Genomic DNA, 16,579 nt, shown 5'->3' with positions numbered 1-16,579 from the left:
TCTGTCCTTTGATGTGGAAAGTCAGTATAATACTAAAAAATGTAAAAGCCTGTGAAAAGGGAAGGGAGGGTTCCCAAAGATGAGTTAATGAGAACAGTGTGCTTATCAGGATCAAGACCCCAGAAGAACCTAATCCAAGTCCTAATCTTATACCTAATTTGGAGGAAAAAAGGTTCTTTTTCAGAACAAACTTGTAACTTTTGTATAAAAACCAAGCTGAAAATGAAGGGTGAGTGAAGGGGACCTTTCTCTTTCTATGTTGCCTCTTAAGCTCTAAGGAAATGCGCTGCACAGAAACTGATGTTAAGTTAACCCTACCTGCAGTTAAGATACTGGGAAAGGTCCATGGGATTCCACTGTGGTTTAGAAAAGTGAATACACTCATCCCTGTTTAGCCTACTTTTTTGGGGAATTGGGGGGGGTGGTCTAAGGACTTTGCCTCTATTGTAGATGTTTCCATCTGACTGCTTGTACATTTCCTTGTTGCAACCATCTATAAATGGTTGCCTAATAAATTTGATTTGGATATGGGATTAGCAATGGTTAGGCATTTGGGTTCAGCAGGGAGCTTCATTAACTTTAACTGTGATTAATGTGTCAGAACTAGTTTATCCCTTAAGGTTGGAGGAATTCACTCTAGGATGTGGGGTGAGAGTGAGGCCTTGAGACCTGCTCCTGGTTTCTGGACCCCAACTGAAGGATCAGCCATACTACACCTGCACTGATCTGTCTGCAAAGTTGCTAGAAACTGCACACACACTATATGTAAAAAGGGGCAAAAAAGGATATCAAGTCCAACATACTCAAAAGAACCCCAGCAGATCAGCCCTTAACCAGAAGTCGTCCCTGCATCCTAGTGATGCCTCCTCATACATAACGACCTGGCTAGGAACTTAGCTCAGTAAGCAAAGCCATCATTTCATTGAGCATCAAAGCTGAATCAAGGTTAAGACAAAAAAAAAACAAAAAACCAGGAGCAGCAAACTATTTTCCTATGAAGGGCCACTGACTCCAGGGAAAGCTTAACTTGCGGCCACAGTGGGAGTTTGCAGGATTACAGAACTACACGGCTCTTTCTGTGCCACCCCTTCCTGTCTCTGGGAGATACACAGAGGCCACAAAGAAGAACTGTGTGATGCTGTGCCTGCAGGAAATTTGGGGTGTAATATCCGCATGCCAGAAATAAAACCATTGTTAGGGAAAAGTATGGTTAAGGGTTATGTGTGTGCACTAATTTAACTTGTGGTTTTGGGGGACAATAGAATGGTCTGAAGGTACTGGAGGAGCTCCTTCTTTAACAATGAGAGGACTCACTATACAAAAGGGTTTCCTAGGAAGAGCAACATGCCTCGTTTCAGCTTATTTCCTAGCATCGGCTACAAAATATCCCTCTGGCACTTAGTCTTCCAGCTTTTTAATGGCATTAATAAGTGTTAGAAATGATTTTTGGTTGCTCCCAACAGTTTATCAGCATCTCCCAAAAGGGAAACATCAATATATATTCTTAATGGCATTCTCCTTTCAGGAAATTAAGTTGCCCATAATTTATATACATGCACAGTTTATAAATACAAATTTCTTTAACAGAGGAATCCAGTTAAATATCCAACTGGTAAAGATATATTATTTTTACTGGTAGTTACACGGTAATTTTAAAACTTGTCTTTTGCAAATCTAACAGCTTTACAAGTAGAAAGTGGTGCTCCCACACAAAATAAGTCATGCTAACAAAGTTTCAAGGCACTGTTCTCAGTCTGAAATTCCCACGTATTGCACCTAGAGAGAATAATCCTGTGGCTACTTTCCTAAAGGGTTTCATAGTATCTTCCTCCTCCGTTCATCCTAGCAAAAGTTAAATTAGTCTACAACTCAGGTAAACTGTCTCTGATTAAAGAACATTTAACTATGGTTTGACAATAGAGATAATCTGTGTGAACAAGCACCCTTGTAGAGCTCACAGCCCACATGCTTGCACTGCAGTTCAGCTACGCTCAAAAAATGCAACTTCTGTCTGGACTAACGCAAAGCTAGTAAGGTAGGCAAACTTCAGGCATCCTATTTTCTGCCACACTACAAAGCAACATTAGTTTTCAGGCAGTTATAAAATCAGGCTAACAAGCCCACACACGAAACCACAGTCAAGCAGGGTTACCTATGACAAACTTGATGTTTGCACTGAAATTATAGCTTCTGAAGGAGCCATTAAATAAGATTAGAAATCATGCTCTAGGGTAGGTTGCTAAGCATACTTTGCCTTAATTTCAATTTGGTGTTTGGGTTAACAAATAACAGTCAGGCTGCCCCTTTGTCTCCAGGGCTTGCTGCCCCATGAAGAACAGAGATAACTTGTGAAGGGAGACAAGAAGTGAAAGGAGACCAGCAATTATAATCCATGATTCACCTGTCATTTGAGGGCTTAAACCATGGTTCAGATCCTCAGACTGAGGATATAGCACAAAACATAGTCTGGAACAACCTAAACCAAACCTGAGAACCATACGAAGGTTTTGAAAGTTACAAAGTGGAGGGCTTTTCTCAAAAGGGGAAAAAGAGAGCGCAACTCACCTCCTGAAAAAGCGTAGACATTTCACAGACCAGACATGAGCTAGGGCTTTGCATTTCACATTTGTGTCTGTCGGAGAGGAAGAAATCTCGCAGTAGTGGAGTGTGGGTAAGTGCTTGGACAATACAGTTCATAAAACATGTGTTCCCAAGATTGATTAGCCCTCTTAGACCTATTCAAAACACAAATGGGAACAGGAGAAATGCGTTATCACTCCATTGTACAGAACTGTAGCCCATTTATTAAATCATTTTTTAAACCACCACATTCAATACAAACAGTTGAAAATCATGAAAATTTCCTACTGAAGCAGATTACATTGTACCAATGCATCCAGAGGTGCCACCCCTTCCACCACAAGTTTTCTACTCTTTTAAAGAGGCTTTTAATGTTTTTAAGCCAAACTTTTGAGATGAAAGCAACACATTCATATCAAGCAAATATTTCACCACATTTGTATGCCACATTTATCACAGCTACACAGATGTGCAGCCATCCAATCTGCATAGTCCAAAAACTTAAAAATAGATTTGTTTTTAAAAAGGAACCCTTTCTTTTCACAGATGACAAAAGTGTTCAGACAAAGTGAGTGAGATGTAGATGGCTGTTTTCTGGAGTACCTATGGGAGTTGGGGAAGTGCGGATGAGGTGGAGGGCACTGGAAACTATCAAGACAACATTTACAAGGCTAGAGGATCACACTACTAAAGGGAATATATATTTGCGGGGGAAACCTTCACTGCTTTGCTTTTCAAATGACTACTCACCATCTGACAGCTGTCAAATAAGAACAAAATAATGCACATGGAACCTCACTTTTCCAAGGTCCATAAATACTGCCAATTACACTTTAGCAGCTCGTAAAAGCACAATGGCCAGACAAGCCTTTGCTCTTTGGGTAACCCTAAGTGCACACCTGCCCAATAATTAAACATGAAATAGAAACATAATTATGACTTTAATTGCACACGTGTCTGCCTTATTTTTAAAGTGGCTGTCACTGGTGGCAACGCAAGTCTGTGGAAGAAAAATAGGAAGCAGAATGTGGACATGACAGGGGTGGGGTTGGGGAGTGACAGGTTTTGTCACAAAGAAGCTTGGAATACTAGCTGTAGGATTTGGAAAGAACAACCCATGGTAAATCCAATGATCTGCCAGGCAGACTGTGGGTTGCTCTGTGAATCCATGCTGTGTAGCTTATTCCTAGGGTGGGTTGTTATGTCATGAATTTGCCTATAAACAGTGTTATGCATGCTAAAATGTGCTTGGATAACTACAAAGACTGAAACATGTACTCCTTTTGTATGACACACTGGTTTAATCTAATCACTTAAAAATGAAAGAAGAGCTATTTGCTTCTTTGCCTCTCTTTTGAGAAAAATTCCTTATGCTGTCTATTATAAAATTTTTGTTTGTAAGAGCCAGTATGGTGTAGTGGTTAAGAGCACAGGAATGGGACTGAGGTGATCTGGGTTCTACTCCCTGCTCAGCCATGGAGCCAACTGAGTGACTCTAGGTCAGTCGCAGACTCTCAGCCCAGCCTACCTCACAGGGTTGTTGTGGGGATAAGACTGACAACAGGAGCAGGAGGATGATGTAAACCGCTTTGAGTTCATTTTAAGAAAAAAGTAGGATATAAATCCAATATATAAGTATTTATTTATTTATTTATTTATTTATTTATTTATTTAAAACATTTCTATGCCACCCCATTCGCAAAGAGCCTCGGGGCGGCTTACAAAACAGTACAAAACTTACTACAAAATAGGAGTGCTTCAATACTGCAGCTTCTCAAACTTTAGTCACAATGGGCCCTCGACAAATACAGTTCACCTGGGAGCATATTCTTACATAAGGCCTGAAATAGGGAAACAACTATGTGGCAATTTGGCTTCCACCCGCAGATCCCATTCTTATCAACCACAATTCCATTAATACCATTTGTCAAGTTGGCCAGAGGTGACTGCAGTTGTAATCTAACTGCACCCAAGTCGTTCTACAGAACCGTTTCTAAGTTTACTCCTAGCTCTAGCTGTATTTGCAGCAACACAAATCAAAGTGATATAGAATTTTGATCTAGTGTTTACTTCTTAGAATATAGGTAAGGAGCATTCAAAGTCAGTCAATTGTCTCCAATGTATGATCTCTCTCACACAACACACACACACACGCGTGCCAGAAGGTGTATGTGCCCCCAGAACACTTCGCCTTGTGTCATCATGCAAAAGATATAAACTTGAAAAAGTTCTGAGCCATGAAAGTTGTTGCGAATCCGGCAGCAGGGGGAGAAGAAGGAATAGAGAAGAGCAGCTTTGTTGCTTTTTGATCAGTTCAGAAGTCAGAAACCCTGGCTGATTTACTGCAACTCACCCAGTTAGTGGGTGTTAGTCCTGCTTACAAATTTCCTCACTGAAATAAGTCCCATTCAATGGGTCAACTTTAAGCAGAACTAACACTGGATACAACCCAATGAGAAGCAAAGGAAAGACCAATTTTCTTAATTTCTGAATTCTTAAGATGCTTAAAAATATTTGCAACAGAGCACATCGCCTGTGGGAGCATCACCACACACTTGGTGACTGCAGACACAGGGTTATCTATAAACCTGCCATAGAGTGGTTAATGTGAAAGGGGCTCGATGCTTCCTTGCAACTGCAATTCTGCTTATGGGGATTATCAAACCAACGTCCAATCTCAGAGTAACAATGTAGGTACCTATTCAGTTTCCATTGTTCCTGGCCATTTCAAATGAACAATACCAAGAAACACAGAAGAAAACCTAACATTAATAAAGCTGAAGAGGATTGTCAGGATATTCAGTTTCATAAAGGCTTTGGTCCGAAACCTGAGCAGAAACAGTTTTGGTTACGCAGTCGGAACTAGCTATCTTTTCAAGCATAGAAGAGCTTTCCCCTACCATTCTGCTGGGTTAGGAGTCTAAGTATCAAGGAAGAGTGTAGTTCAAATGCAGACGCTTGTTTATCAGTTGCCTAAAAGCTTGTGGCACCCAAAATGCTTGAAAGAACAGAGCCCTTAAACCGTGCTGTGAAGGGAATGCAACTTTTCCCGTAAGCATTTTGAGAGCGGAAGTGTTCAACTGACTGCTTAAAGTGTTATAAAGAGAGGCTCAATTTCTGTCCTCCTCATCAAAACTTTATGGAGTAGCATACCTGTGTATGCTCTGCATCTTTAAAACTACTGATTTAAAATGCTACAAACATTCAGCCTACAGCCCTCCTCCCCAGAATCCACACTTACTGCCTGTTACAAAGCAGCTAGTCCAGTGAGCTTCGTTTTCCTCTCCAGAATGATGGTGCTCTATATAAAATTATCAGCTGAAAGCTGAAGAATTTCTACCAGTCCATGATGCTATAATATGATGGCAATGTTCAGATCATTCAAAATACTCAACAGCCCTTGTGATGTACAAGAATATGCCTGAAGAGCCCTTTAGCTTCCTTTGCAAGGAAGGTGTGTAGCGCTGTTGCTAGGTTACAGCAGACTAAAGGCAGTAATTCACTGTGCTGGATGGCATACTGTAATTCAGCTGATAGATACAATCTTCCCAAAATCACTGGCATGAATGCAATATTGCCATTCCTTCGTATCTAACTGACAAGGCTTTCCTATTTATTTTCAAATGGGAAGTTAATTGTCCTAAGTTATTCCACTTTTTGGCAGTAGTACATGTTCCTCATATCTAATGGTTAATTTCTTAGAGCAGCCTGTAGCTCAAATATTGCAAATTGCGCAGGTATCTTTTCTCTTGTGTGTGTCATATACCATTATACAAGAATGCTTTGCAGTATGGTATGTTGCAGGGAGGAGAGGAGGGAGAGTGTGGGGGAACGGTTTAGATACAAAGAGTTAGGTCCATCTCAAAAAAAGGCTTCAAAACTGGGAGTGGAGGTGAAGACAGATATTACAAAAATCCTTTCTCTAACAACCTCAAATCCTTCCATAAGAAAACAGAACCCAGTTCAAAAGACAAAGTGCGTATCTGACACATCTGCCCTGTTTAGATGCACACCCATTTCCTTGTACAACTTGGAAAACTGATAGGATAAAATAATACGAATAATATAAGAAGCTTGTATGTATGAGAAGTAGAAGGAATTAGGAGAGATCAAAGAGCCAAAAGGATTGCTGCACAAGGTGAACATGGTCACATGTGGAAATAGCTCATGGGCCCAGTTTCCATGAGCCACCTTCAAAGATATGGCAGCTTCAAAGCCTACCTATTTCCTTGTCTTTCATATTCCAATAAGGAGCTAACTCTTCCTTTTTTAAAGCTTCTTTTCTCTAATTTTGTTCTTCTAATTTGAAAAGCATAAATTAAAAGAAGGGTGTTCCAGAAGCAGGACATGACGACATAATGCATAAATGAATACAGATTAAGAATCCAGTATGGTAACTGTAGAAAGGAGGCCAGAAAAGATTTTTATGTTTGTCTGCAGGTCTGTGAATAATCTTTTCAGGTACTCTAAAAAGAGCACACATTCATGTGCATTTTTCCCGTATGTTCTTAAAAAGTATGAGATAAGACTAAACTTTAGTTTCATGAAGCCACAAAGCCAACTTCCATTGATCACCACCAAAGTTTCTAGCTTTCCTCTGAGAAGTTATTTTCCAAGATTAGATATCAGGGCCATCACCAATACAACACAACAGGAAGTTCAAGTAGAGCTTTAAAATAAACACACTTCTGAAAATTTGAAATCTTATGAAACAGCTATAAGTAAAACTTGGTACAGAGAGGTTTTGGCATATATTTATTTGACATAGTTTATTATATATACATGCTGGTTGCTAAGCCTGCTTTAGAATGGATTCATCTTCTCAATATCAGCTCATTAAAATTAATTAAGATTTATAGCCTGCCCTACTTCTACTGTAAGTTCATAATCTTATTTATGCTTTCAATAACCTTGTAAGGCAGATCACTATTCTTCTATTGCAGGGTAAGAAATAGCCCTCAGAGGTACAGATGGGCCCAAGATGCCACCCAGTGAGTCCACAGCTTGAGCTACTGGTCCAGGATCTAGCACTATCCTCTGCAAATTCACTGCACCAAACAGTATGTGACAAAATTCCACAGATACAATCCAGTGAGGGTGGCAATGGCTGGCCTGTTCACAATCATTCTGCTGACAGCGAGGGAGATCCGTATGTGAAGTGTCTCTGACCAATAGATCGGGCACATATTAACCTGCAACACACAAAACAGCAGTGCGATTTAGCCACCGTGCGTCTTCATGGACTGCATTTAAAGGAGGATTAAAACTTGTGAACTTACTTGGGAAGGTGTTCCCATCTAGATTACGCTAGGACAGCAGTAAAGCAGAGCAGTTGCAGCTTACTTTGAACCCATCACCTGGGGAGAAACCAATAGTCAATCACGCCCAACATTAAAAAGCAGAACAACTGTCTGCTTAAACTGACCACCGCCTTACCTTTGGGAAGACGTATCATCAAGCTTCATTGCTGGTGTTCAGTAGTGGGATTGGCACAAGGTATCCTTAAAGAGAAGCCCTGAAGTACAAAGAAAGGAAGCCAATCCAACAACAAGCGACGGAACAAGTGTATGCTGTTGCCGCAGTAGCTGCCACTCTGAAGTATGACATAGTTGCATACATCTACTTCGCCACATGCACCTGCCTAGTATGGCAAATGTCTGCAGACCTTTACAGTCAGTGTGGTGAAGTTCCAGCCAGAATTTCAGTCAGAATATGTGAGAACATAAACATACTACCAATTAGACTGCTATAAGTGTTCGAGGAGGCATTTCTGCAACTGGTGGTCACAGTTCTCCCTCATAATGGAAGAGGGCTGGAAAGCAGAAGCAGGAATTTAACATTAACACTAGCAGCATTTAATATGAAGGTAACAGCAGGTTGTGGGTTTTTTTTCTTGTACAAGAAAATAAGAGGCACAAGAAAGTCTGTTCGACATTTACCTTTGGTTCCTGCCAATACATGATGAACAAAAAACAAGAGATGTGAAAGAGATAATAAGGCAGATGAAATCTTACGGTAGCCAAGATTCCAACAGCTACCTGAAAGATTCAAACAGCCCAGGGCTTGCTTACGTCCTGTGGGACGCATTCAAAGCAAGCCCCAGATACCGATTAAACCACTTAGAAAGATTCCATGAATTTCACATTTGCTTGCTGTGCACGTGCATCATTCAACTTTGCCCTCTTCAGTTCAGTCTCAAACGTTTTCTCACACGTTTCCCCACAAACTGGTATACCTAATCTAGATTGCCCAATTGACAAACCTTTTGGGGTCCACTCTTGTTCCAAGACCTGAACCAAACTAGCTGCGCCCAGAAAAAGTATTCTTCTGAGCAAGTACTTGCAGTTCAAGATCAGCATTTCAACTAGAGTCTTCATCTTCGGGCCCCCAGTCAATTTGCAACAGAAGCCCTGAAGTGCTACCATGCAGTGTCAGAAGGTCTACACTTCCAGGTGCTTTACTGCTACAGCCTGGAGCAAAGGAGCCTTCTGAAGAATGGGAAAGGAAAGGGGTGACTGTCTTCCTCTATGCTCCATCCAAAAGCCTTCCTCTACCATGCAGGGTGGAAAGCAGTTACATTTTGCAGCCACATGGCATTCACCTTGTTCAACCCATCCACTCAACCCTGATCCGTCGGGAACCTACATGGTATTGTGTTAAGGGTCAAGCAGGCCAATTCCCTGCCTCGCTCTTGAACTGGCATCTTCCACATTCGCCGTGTACTGGAAATGCTGTCAACAGGTCCTCTGTTGGACCATATTGCATGTTTAAACAAAAATAGAAAACCCCACCATACTTGGGGGTGGCCCAATTTCATCGCTGCTCTGATTGAATTGCACCAGTCGTTTCTGAAAGAAACTGATTCTTCGTGTACAAAATCATGCATACCACAAATTCAAAGTTTGTACTTCTTTAAAATGTCCACAAGTTTAGACCATATGATGCTGCTACATACACAGTCTGGCCACTGGTTCATGTACCCCACTACTGACTACTCTCACCTCAGGAGCAGTTCTGCTACATCAGATTCTTCAAACTAGAGAGACTATATTTAGGACAATCTACATGCAAAGCCAGTGCAATACCCATTAAACTCTAGCTCCTTCTGTGGAGCAATTATCCTTTCAGCCCTTTGTGTGGTTCAAGCAGAGTAATCAGTCCAGAGATGAAAAAGCCTGAAGCTATTTCCTCCAGGAAACCCAAGGTGTACGTAGAAGTAGAGTACTGAAGGCTGTAATTACTGGTCTGTTTACGTTAAAAGGCACCTTTTCGCTGCACACGTGCAAGTGTGCTTTGGTTTTCATGAAATAGTCCACACTCACTGAGGCAAGATAAGCAGGATGGTACAGAGACAATTCAGCTTCTCATTGGCACAGTTCTGAGAACAATACAGTGTGTGGGGGGGGGATGCTCCCATGTGATGTAGTTAGAATAAACTAACACAAAATCATAGAAAGGACTTCAAAGGTCATCTATAGTATCACTGAAAGAGCATTATTCAGCATCTGACCTGATATTTTAATGATGTGTCTTCCGAGGCAACCTGCTCCACTGTTGAAGGACTCATAATGTCAGGAAGTTCTTCCTAATATCTAGATGAAATCTTTTTTTCTTGCAATTTGCAACCAGTGGTTTGAGTCCTACTTTGTGGACAACAGCAAACACATTTGCCCCAGTATCTATGTGACAGCTCTTCATATAATTGAAGATGAACGGCATACTGGCCATGGAGCCAACTGGGTGACTTTGGGCCAGTCACAGACTCTCAGCCCAACCCACCTCACAGGGTGGTTGTTGTGGGGATAAGATGGAGGAGGAGAATGATGTAAGCTGCCTTGAGCCCTTTGTAGGAAAAAGGCAGGATATAAATCGATAAATAAATAAAAATAAATAAAATACCACCTTTTAATCATTTCTTCAGGTCAAACACATGCAGCTCCTTCCACTTTTCCTTGAATGGTTTGGTCCCTGTGTCTGAGAGTTCACCCAAAGACTTCACTTTTTCTAAAATGTCTGTGTACAAATGTTATTTTCACACAGCCATTTCTGTGGCAATGGTTGCTTCGTGGATTTTGTGTTCAGCTTACAAGCCCACAGCTCCAGTGGTCACTCCAGTGAGCAGGATGATCCTCTGTTCTTTGCTGAGGCTGAAGCTGGAGTTCGTCCTGACCATGCTGTGCTTCAGCTGGATTTAGATGCCACTGGAGACAAGATCTGCCTGCAGGTTCCTCCTGCCACAGAGAGCATGGTCAGCCACACTTTGTGAAACCATGGTAAACAGCTTACGTAGCTCTCCTTCCTCAGTGACAGGCCCTGTACAGACTCAGTGTTCGTAACTGGTTAATGAAGACTTAGCTGCAAGTTTGCCTGCCCTCCCTCTGCGCATTTTCACCATTGATCTTAGTGGTGGCAAAACATCAACACTGGCATAAACCTTGACTGTGATTAAAGCTAAACATTCAGAAGTAGAGCCAAAATGTAAAAGCAGAAGGAAACCCTTGTCCCAAGTCCTGGCTCACTGGCTCCCCTGCCTTGCCTTAGCCTACTGCTTTGGCAATGCTAGCTGCAGTCTAGAAGGGAAGGGGAAGGAAGAGCACAATTTCATAGCCCACTCCCAATTACTCCTTTGCATTCGGGAGGGTCACATCTGCCTTGATACACTCAGGCTGAACGCTTCCTCAGCAAAGAATGTTCCGCACGTCCAGAAAGAAGGAGCGATGCGTCGGATCTGGGCAGGGAGCATCCTTTCAGAGGATGGTGGGCTTCCACAATCTGCCTGAGTCACTCTGAGGGGATGAATGCTTCCTGAGGCCTCTCTCTCCGTCACAGTGCAACCATTAGGCTATCCCCATCACCATATGCACGAACATGATCTTGCACTTGTGGCACTGAAAAGTAATTTGCAGAGCCATCATACAAACGCTAAAATTAAGGTGGGGATGGGCAGCAGGTGAAGGCTCTAGAGGACGTTACAGAAATGAACATGCGCATCCGCACAGAAAGGAGAGCAGAGAGCAATGGCCTGGAGATGCAGCAGGCGTTAACTTCCCACACTTCAGCCGGTACCAAGCCCTGTAGTAGCAGCTCTGGAGACAGTTCAAGTCTGCAGCCCTCAGCAGCACTGTAAATCAATACTGGAGGAGCTCTGCAGTGACCTTGCATCAAACTGTGAGCCTTCATTTAAAATCAACACGGAGGCAGCTTAACAGCACCGGACTAAAGGCACAGCAGGGTGAGCTGGCAGAAGTAGCCTAGCGAGACACAATCCTGTTTCATAATATAGCCAAGGCTGTTTGCAACCAAACAGTTCAGATTCAGGCAAATTACATAAGGCAAAAAGAATCAGCCTTTACACTTTCCTCAGTTATTCTCCCAGAGACAAAACGTTTAACCTAAGCATTTGAAGTCCATACCAAGTGTTAAAGGGAGCCCAAGTTCACACGTATGACAATCAGCCACTAAGAGGGCCTTATGTTTGGAGTGACACTGGATTTCAGTTCGAAGTAGCGAAGCAATAGCACTGCCACATGCAGTTCAGGAGATACAGCGATGTATGGCTTGGAGCTCCTAAGGCGTTGAAGCTGCAGGATCATGCAGAGCTTGTGCAATCTGCAATGGGCACCCCACAAATCCATGATTTTTATTTAATCGTGCGTCTCTCAGGCAAAGGACAGACTCAGCCAACAAGTTACAACCGCTGCCCTTCAAGGTGCTGCCTGCTGCAATGCCTTGCAGTACCTACATGCATCACCTATAAACACGAGCATTATTGCTTTTCCTTATAGACGTGCTTGTGCAAATTTCAGCAAGTATTTGCTCCGTCTACTAAATGGGGCTGTGGTTGGCGCTTAGCAAGGGTGGTTCTGTGCCACCAAGTTGCCTCTGACTTATGGCAAAGTCCTCCAAAGGGCCCTGTCCTGCCCTGTGGCCCCAGTAAAATTGCATCTGAAGAAGCAACTGCCTTGTCTTATCAATACAAGAACCTTGGGTTATACAGTCATCATGAGGATTCTTTCACTTCTTGTGCATGTACTTCCATTACTGAATGGTCACAATATACGAAGTTACTTTGGAAACTTATACAGCAAGAATGTTGCTGCTTCTGAGTAGCATCTAATTTCTGTTGCAGTCATTACATGCCATCTCTGCCTCGTGGAGACCCCATGAAGGAATGCCCTCCAAAGAGTCCCGTCCTGAACAGTCCCGTTCAAATTTCCAGTTTAGGTGCACTAAATTGTTCTTCCCTCTCCTCCACTGCACTCTGCGTCCCAGTGAGCAGACTAGGAAGTACAGTAAAGTATTTCTGTAATCTGCTTGGAAAGTGCTTGGACTAATTTAATGTGGAATATATGTTCAATAAATGGTGGTGGTGGTGGTGAAGAAGAATACTCAGGGGTTTTAGAAAAGGGTATTAGGTTTAGTCATTTACACAGTTGATAAATAAAGTTACATCGGTTTTGCACATTTCGGCTGCCCTGGTCTTGAACACTGCTTTTTCCTACTTGTTCCTGCAGGAAAGTAACACGTTCAGCCTTTACATGAAATGCAAAGTTCACTTTGCTCCATAGTTTCCAAATAAGACTAGCAAAAAGCTCCCTTAGCTCTCAAAAGTTTAAGTGAGAAAACACAGATGAACACTGGGGAATGCATTTGCTCTTTAAAAACCCGAGACTGTATGGGTAAAACGCTTAAGAATAATCACAATTATTTGAGCTGGAGAGGGGAAAATGCATGCAAACTGAATGCTGTAAAGGCAGAGATTCTCACAATGCATTGCTAAACACAACACTGCACACAGTCAGGAGGGGGGTAAGGAAGACAGATCTGGGGGGGACACAGGAAAGTTTTTAAAGAGACACCAGCTGTTAGCAGAAAAACAGTGACTTCCTCCCAAAGCATCAGGTTGACTTGTAATAATGAGAAATACAGTGTGCTTCCAATATTGTACCGAACCACAACACACTGGGATATGTGGAACAAGGAAAATCCGTGGCCTGTCCTTTCCTCTCGATTATGTGCCATTTGCAGCAGCAAGGTTAAGAATAATAGCAGAGTCCGTTCAGAGGTAATTAGGGTAATCCAGTCCTTTTCTCGACAACAAGCAGGAACCAGATACTTGTTTAGGGAGGAGAAACTTACATGATGATTAAGAACCTCAAGTGGTGCTGAAAACACTGATCATTGCAAAGTGCTCCACTGAGAATGCACAAGATGATCAAGGAACTCCAAGCAGGAGAATCACTCTCCTACTTTTCAGCCACACTGATCTGATCAATGGTAATAGCCTATGACTTAACTAGATTAAAATTCAAGGTTTCTCTGCCAGGTGCAGGGCACTTTAGAGAGTGAGCTTGAAGAAGCCTAGCTGCGCATTTGGAAGCACCCTGTAAAGCTGATACAGCCACTAGAAGAGCATACATCCATTCCACACCTCTTACGCAAGTGGCGCCCATTTCAAACGCTCTAAGGCAAGAGACACCAAAAACTCAGGGAAAACCACAACAAGGTCTGAAAGAGGATTCACTAATGGAAATCAGGCATTTGCAAACCAATTTGGGTTGGGGATTTCACCTAGAGAAGTATATGCATATGCAAATGTAACACCTATGAAGTAAAACCAGATGACCAATTCTGACATTAAAGCAGCATAAACAATATCATGGCAACATACCATCAGAGAAGCACAGGCTGTTTTAGATTACTGTGCACACTAATTGAATTGGATCAATGGAATATTCAGAAACTTAACTGGAAAGGAAAGCAAGCATGAAGCTCTGCTCCATTCATGGAGATTCCTTGCCTGACACAGAAAGAACTGTATATTTGCATATTTACATTTCAAAAGAACAATGCCTATAAATACAGTATATGGTATAACTGAATAGAAGATGGTTGGGCAATTATAGCCTTTATTACAAAGCCCAGATTTGTACACAGCTGAACAGCCACTCAGTTGAAAATCCTGAGGAAGCCAGAATGAAAACGAAAATGAATGATGCTTCTTCCATTATCACCAAAGTCCACACACAGAAAGAACAAAGTAACAGGGGAGAAGCATATAATCTGTTTTGTTTGACAGATGTCACAGTATCAGATGGCCAAGAACCAAAAACAAACAAAAACAGGCAGAGGTAAGCCAAAAATAAGAATTCTTCCCCTCATCCTTTTTAAAATAGAGTAATTTAAGCCAACCATTTATATGAATGCAAGTTTGATGTGGCAAAAAAATGTTAATGGATGCAGAAACAAAAGCTATCTAGGACACAGCAGACAAATCCCACACTACTGGCCATGCTGGCTGGGACTGATGCACATTTAGGCCAACCCGTGCCAAAGGTATCCCTCACAAAGTCCAGAATTGACGTGCATATGCCCTATACAACCGTTAAATTCATGTGGATGCCCAGCAGGCTCAGATACTGACAGGCATGCCAGGCAGGCAGGTCAGAAAAGTTTTAATTGTACTGCTGTGGGTAGCTTCTGTGTGCCATGATTTTCTTTTGCGCCCGCCCTTGTATCATAAAAATAAACCTAAAAGCTATTTCCTATTGTTCAAACTGTCCAATGGAGATCTGCCCATCTTCATAAGTTTGAATACAAAAAGTTTGCCCCTCAGGGGGAAAAAAAAGGACACACACAATTTCAAGGAAATACCCACCTGTACCAAATGCATTCACACTGGAGGGTGGCAGCATTCAACAGGATTTTCAGAAAATACAGACTACTCACCTGGGAAAGTCAGAACAAAAGCAGACAACTTCTGAATTGTGAATGGGAAAGAAGTGTTCAGATGTGTTTTGGGATAAAGGTGTTCACTTCGGACAATGAAGGTTTTTTTTACAAAGTACATTTGACATGGTTTAGATTGGTGTACTGAGACCAGAATAAAAAGCTTATGGGGATGGTACATTAAGATGATGTGGTTTATTCCCACTGAGCTGACAAAATTTGTCCACATTATACATTATTTTCTTCCACCTCTCCCCACCCCAATTGACCATGCTGCTTATACATTTTTTACCACCGTTCCCAAAAGGGAGAAAAACAGCCCAACTGCCAACAGACAGGCTCCGTGTCTTGAAATATATTTGCATGCACCAAGTGTGACAAATAGACACAGTGCAATTCTAACATCACCAAAAACACCTAACCATTATTGTTTGTAGTTTGTGCTCTTCTAGCATGGGAAATCCAAAATCTAGATTTGAAAGGACAGAGAATATTAAATTCTGTGGCAGTATGTAAAACAAAACACTAGAAACTATTTGAAATTTTACTGTATCTGAAAAAATTCCTTTGGATTTCGGTGAAAGTCAAAGATTCATACATTCTTTTGTGGTAATGGATAGAACACACTGCGATAATTTCCAATAAATGCCATGATCAGTCCAGAGATTGGGCTGAATACAAAACCTTAGGTCAAGCTCAGGACAGGTCTGGATTAGATACTCTGGATTGCAAACCAGGGGCTCTGGCAGGCATGCCCAGATGCCCAGTCACTGACTCAACTTGCCATAAGGAGGAACTGCTGGTCCAGGGAGTATAATGTCACTTACTGCTCAGCAGGGCTCAGGTGACCTGGTGCATCAACAAGCTCCCAGGGTTCCATGAGCTCTGGCTCCAGGTCCTCCGTCTTGTTGCTCTGCCCACTCAGAGCATCTCACACATTGCCCAAAGCACCACTGATCAACCTTTCATGACCAACTTTTTTCACAAGCTGCTCCATTAGGACTAGCGTGCCGACACAGGTAGAGAGCTCAATTCTCTTCCATAAGTTGATGTGGCTGGCCATATTCCATGACTGAAAGTTTGCAGATGTCCCACACAATGCTTTATCCAGGTCTTTGCTCAAACATGAATCCCCTAAAACTGTGTTCCTGACATCCTTCTCTCCAACTTTAGTCCAATGCCAACCTACATCCCTTTCCCTCGGTACTGGCTATCTAGTTTCTCAGTAGTTCACTGGCTACTCCTTCGCTTCATTGATGTTGTCAGCTGG

The 16,579-nt window shown here is 42.2% G+C and overlaps 1 protein-coding gene across 4 annotated transcripts in view; it reads right to left on the bottom strand.

Moving 5' to 3' along the window:
• Positions 1-16,579, bottom strand: part of USP22 (ubiquitin specific peptidase 22) — a 97,862-nt gene that overhangs the window by 24,152 nt on the left and 57,131 nt on the right. For all 4 annotated transcript variants that reach the window (XM_044433861.1, XM_044433862.1, XM_044433863.1 and 1 more), the window contains one exon: positions 2,566-2,735. In XM_044433861.1, coding sequence (XP_044289796.1) covers positions 2,566-2,735 — 170 coding nt within the window. The remainder of the gene's footprint in view (positions 1-2,565; positions 2,736-16,579) is intronic.

Source organism: Varanus komodoensis, unplaced genomic scaffold, assembly GCF_004798865.1.
Source record: "Varanus komodoensis strain SLA01 unplaced genomic scaffold, ASM479886v1 scaffold26, whole genome shotgun sequence".
Taxonomy (NCBI): Eukaryota; Metazoa; Chordata; class Lepidosauria; order Squamata; family Varanidae; genus Varanus; species Varanus komodoensis.
This window is presented reverse-complemented; position numbering and strand designations above follow the sequence as displayed.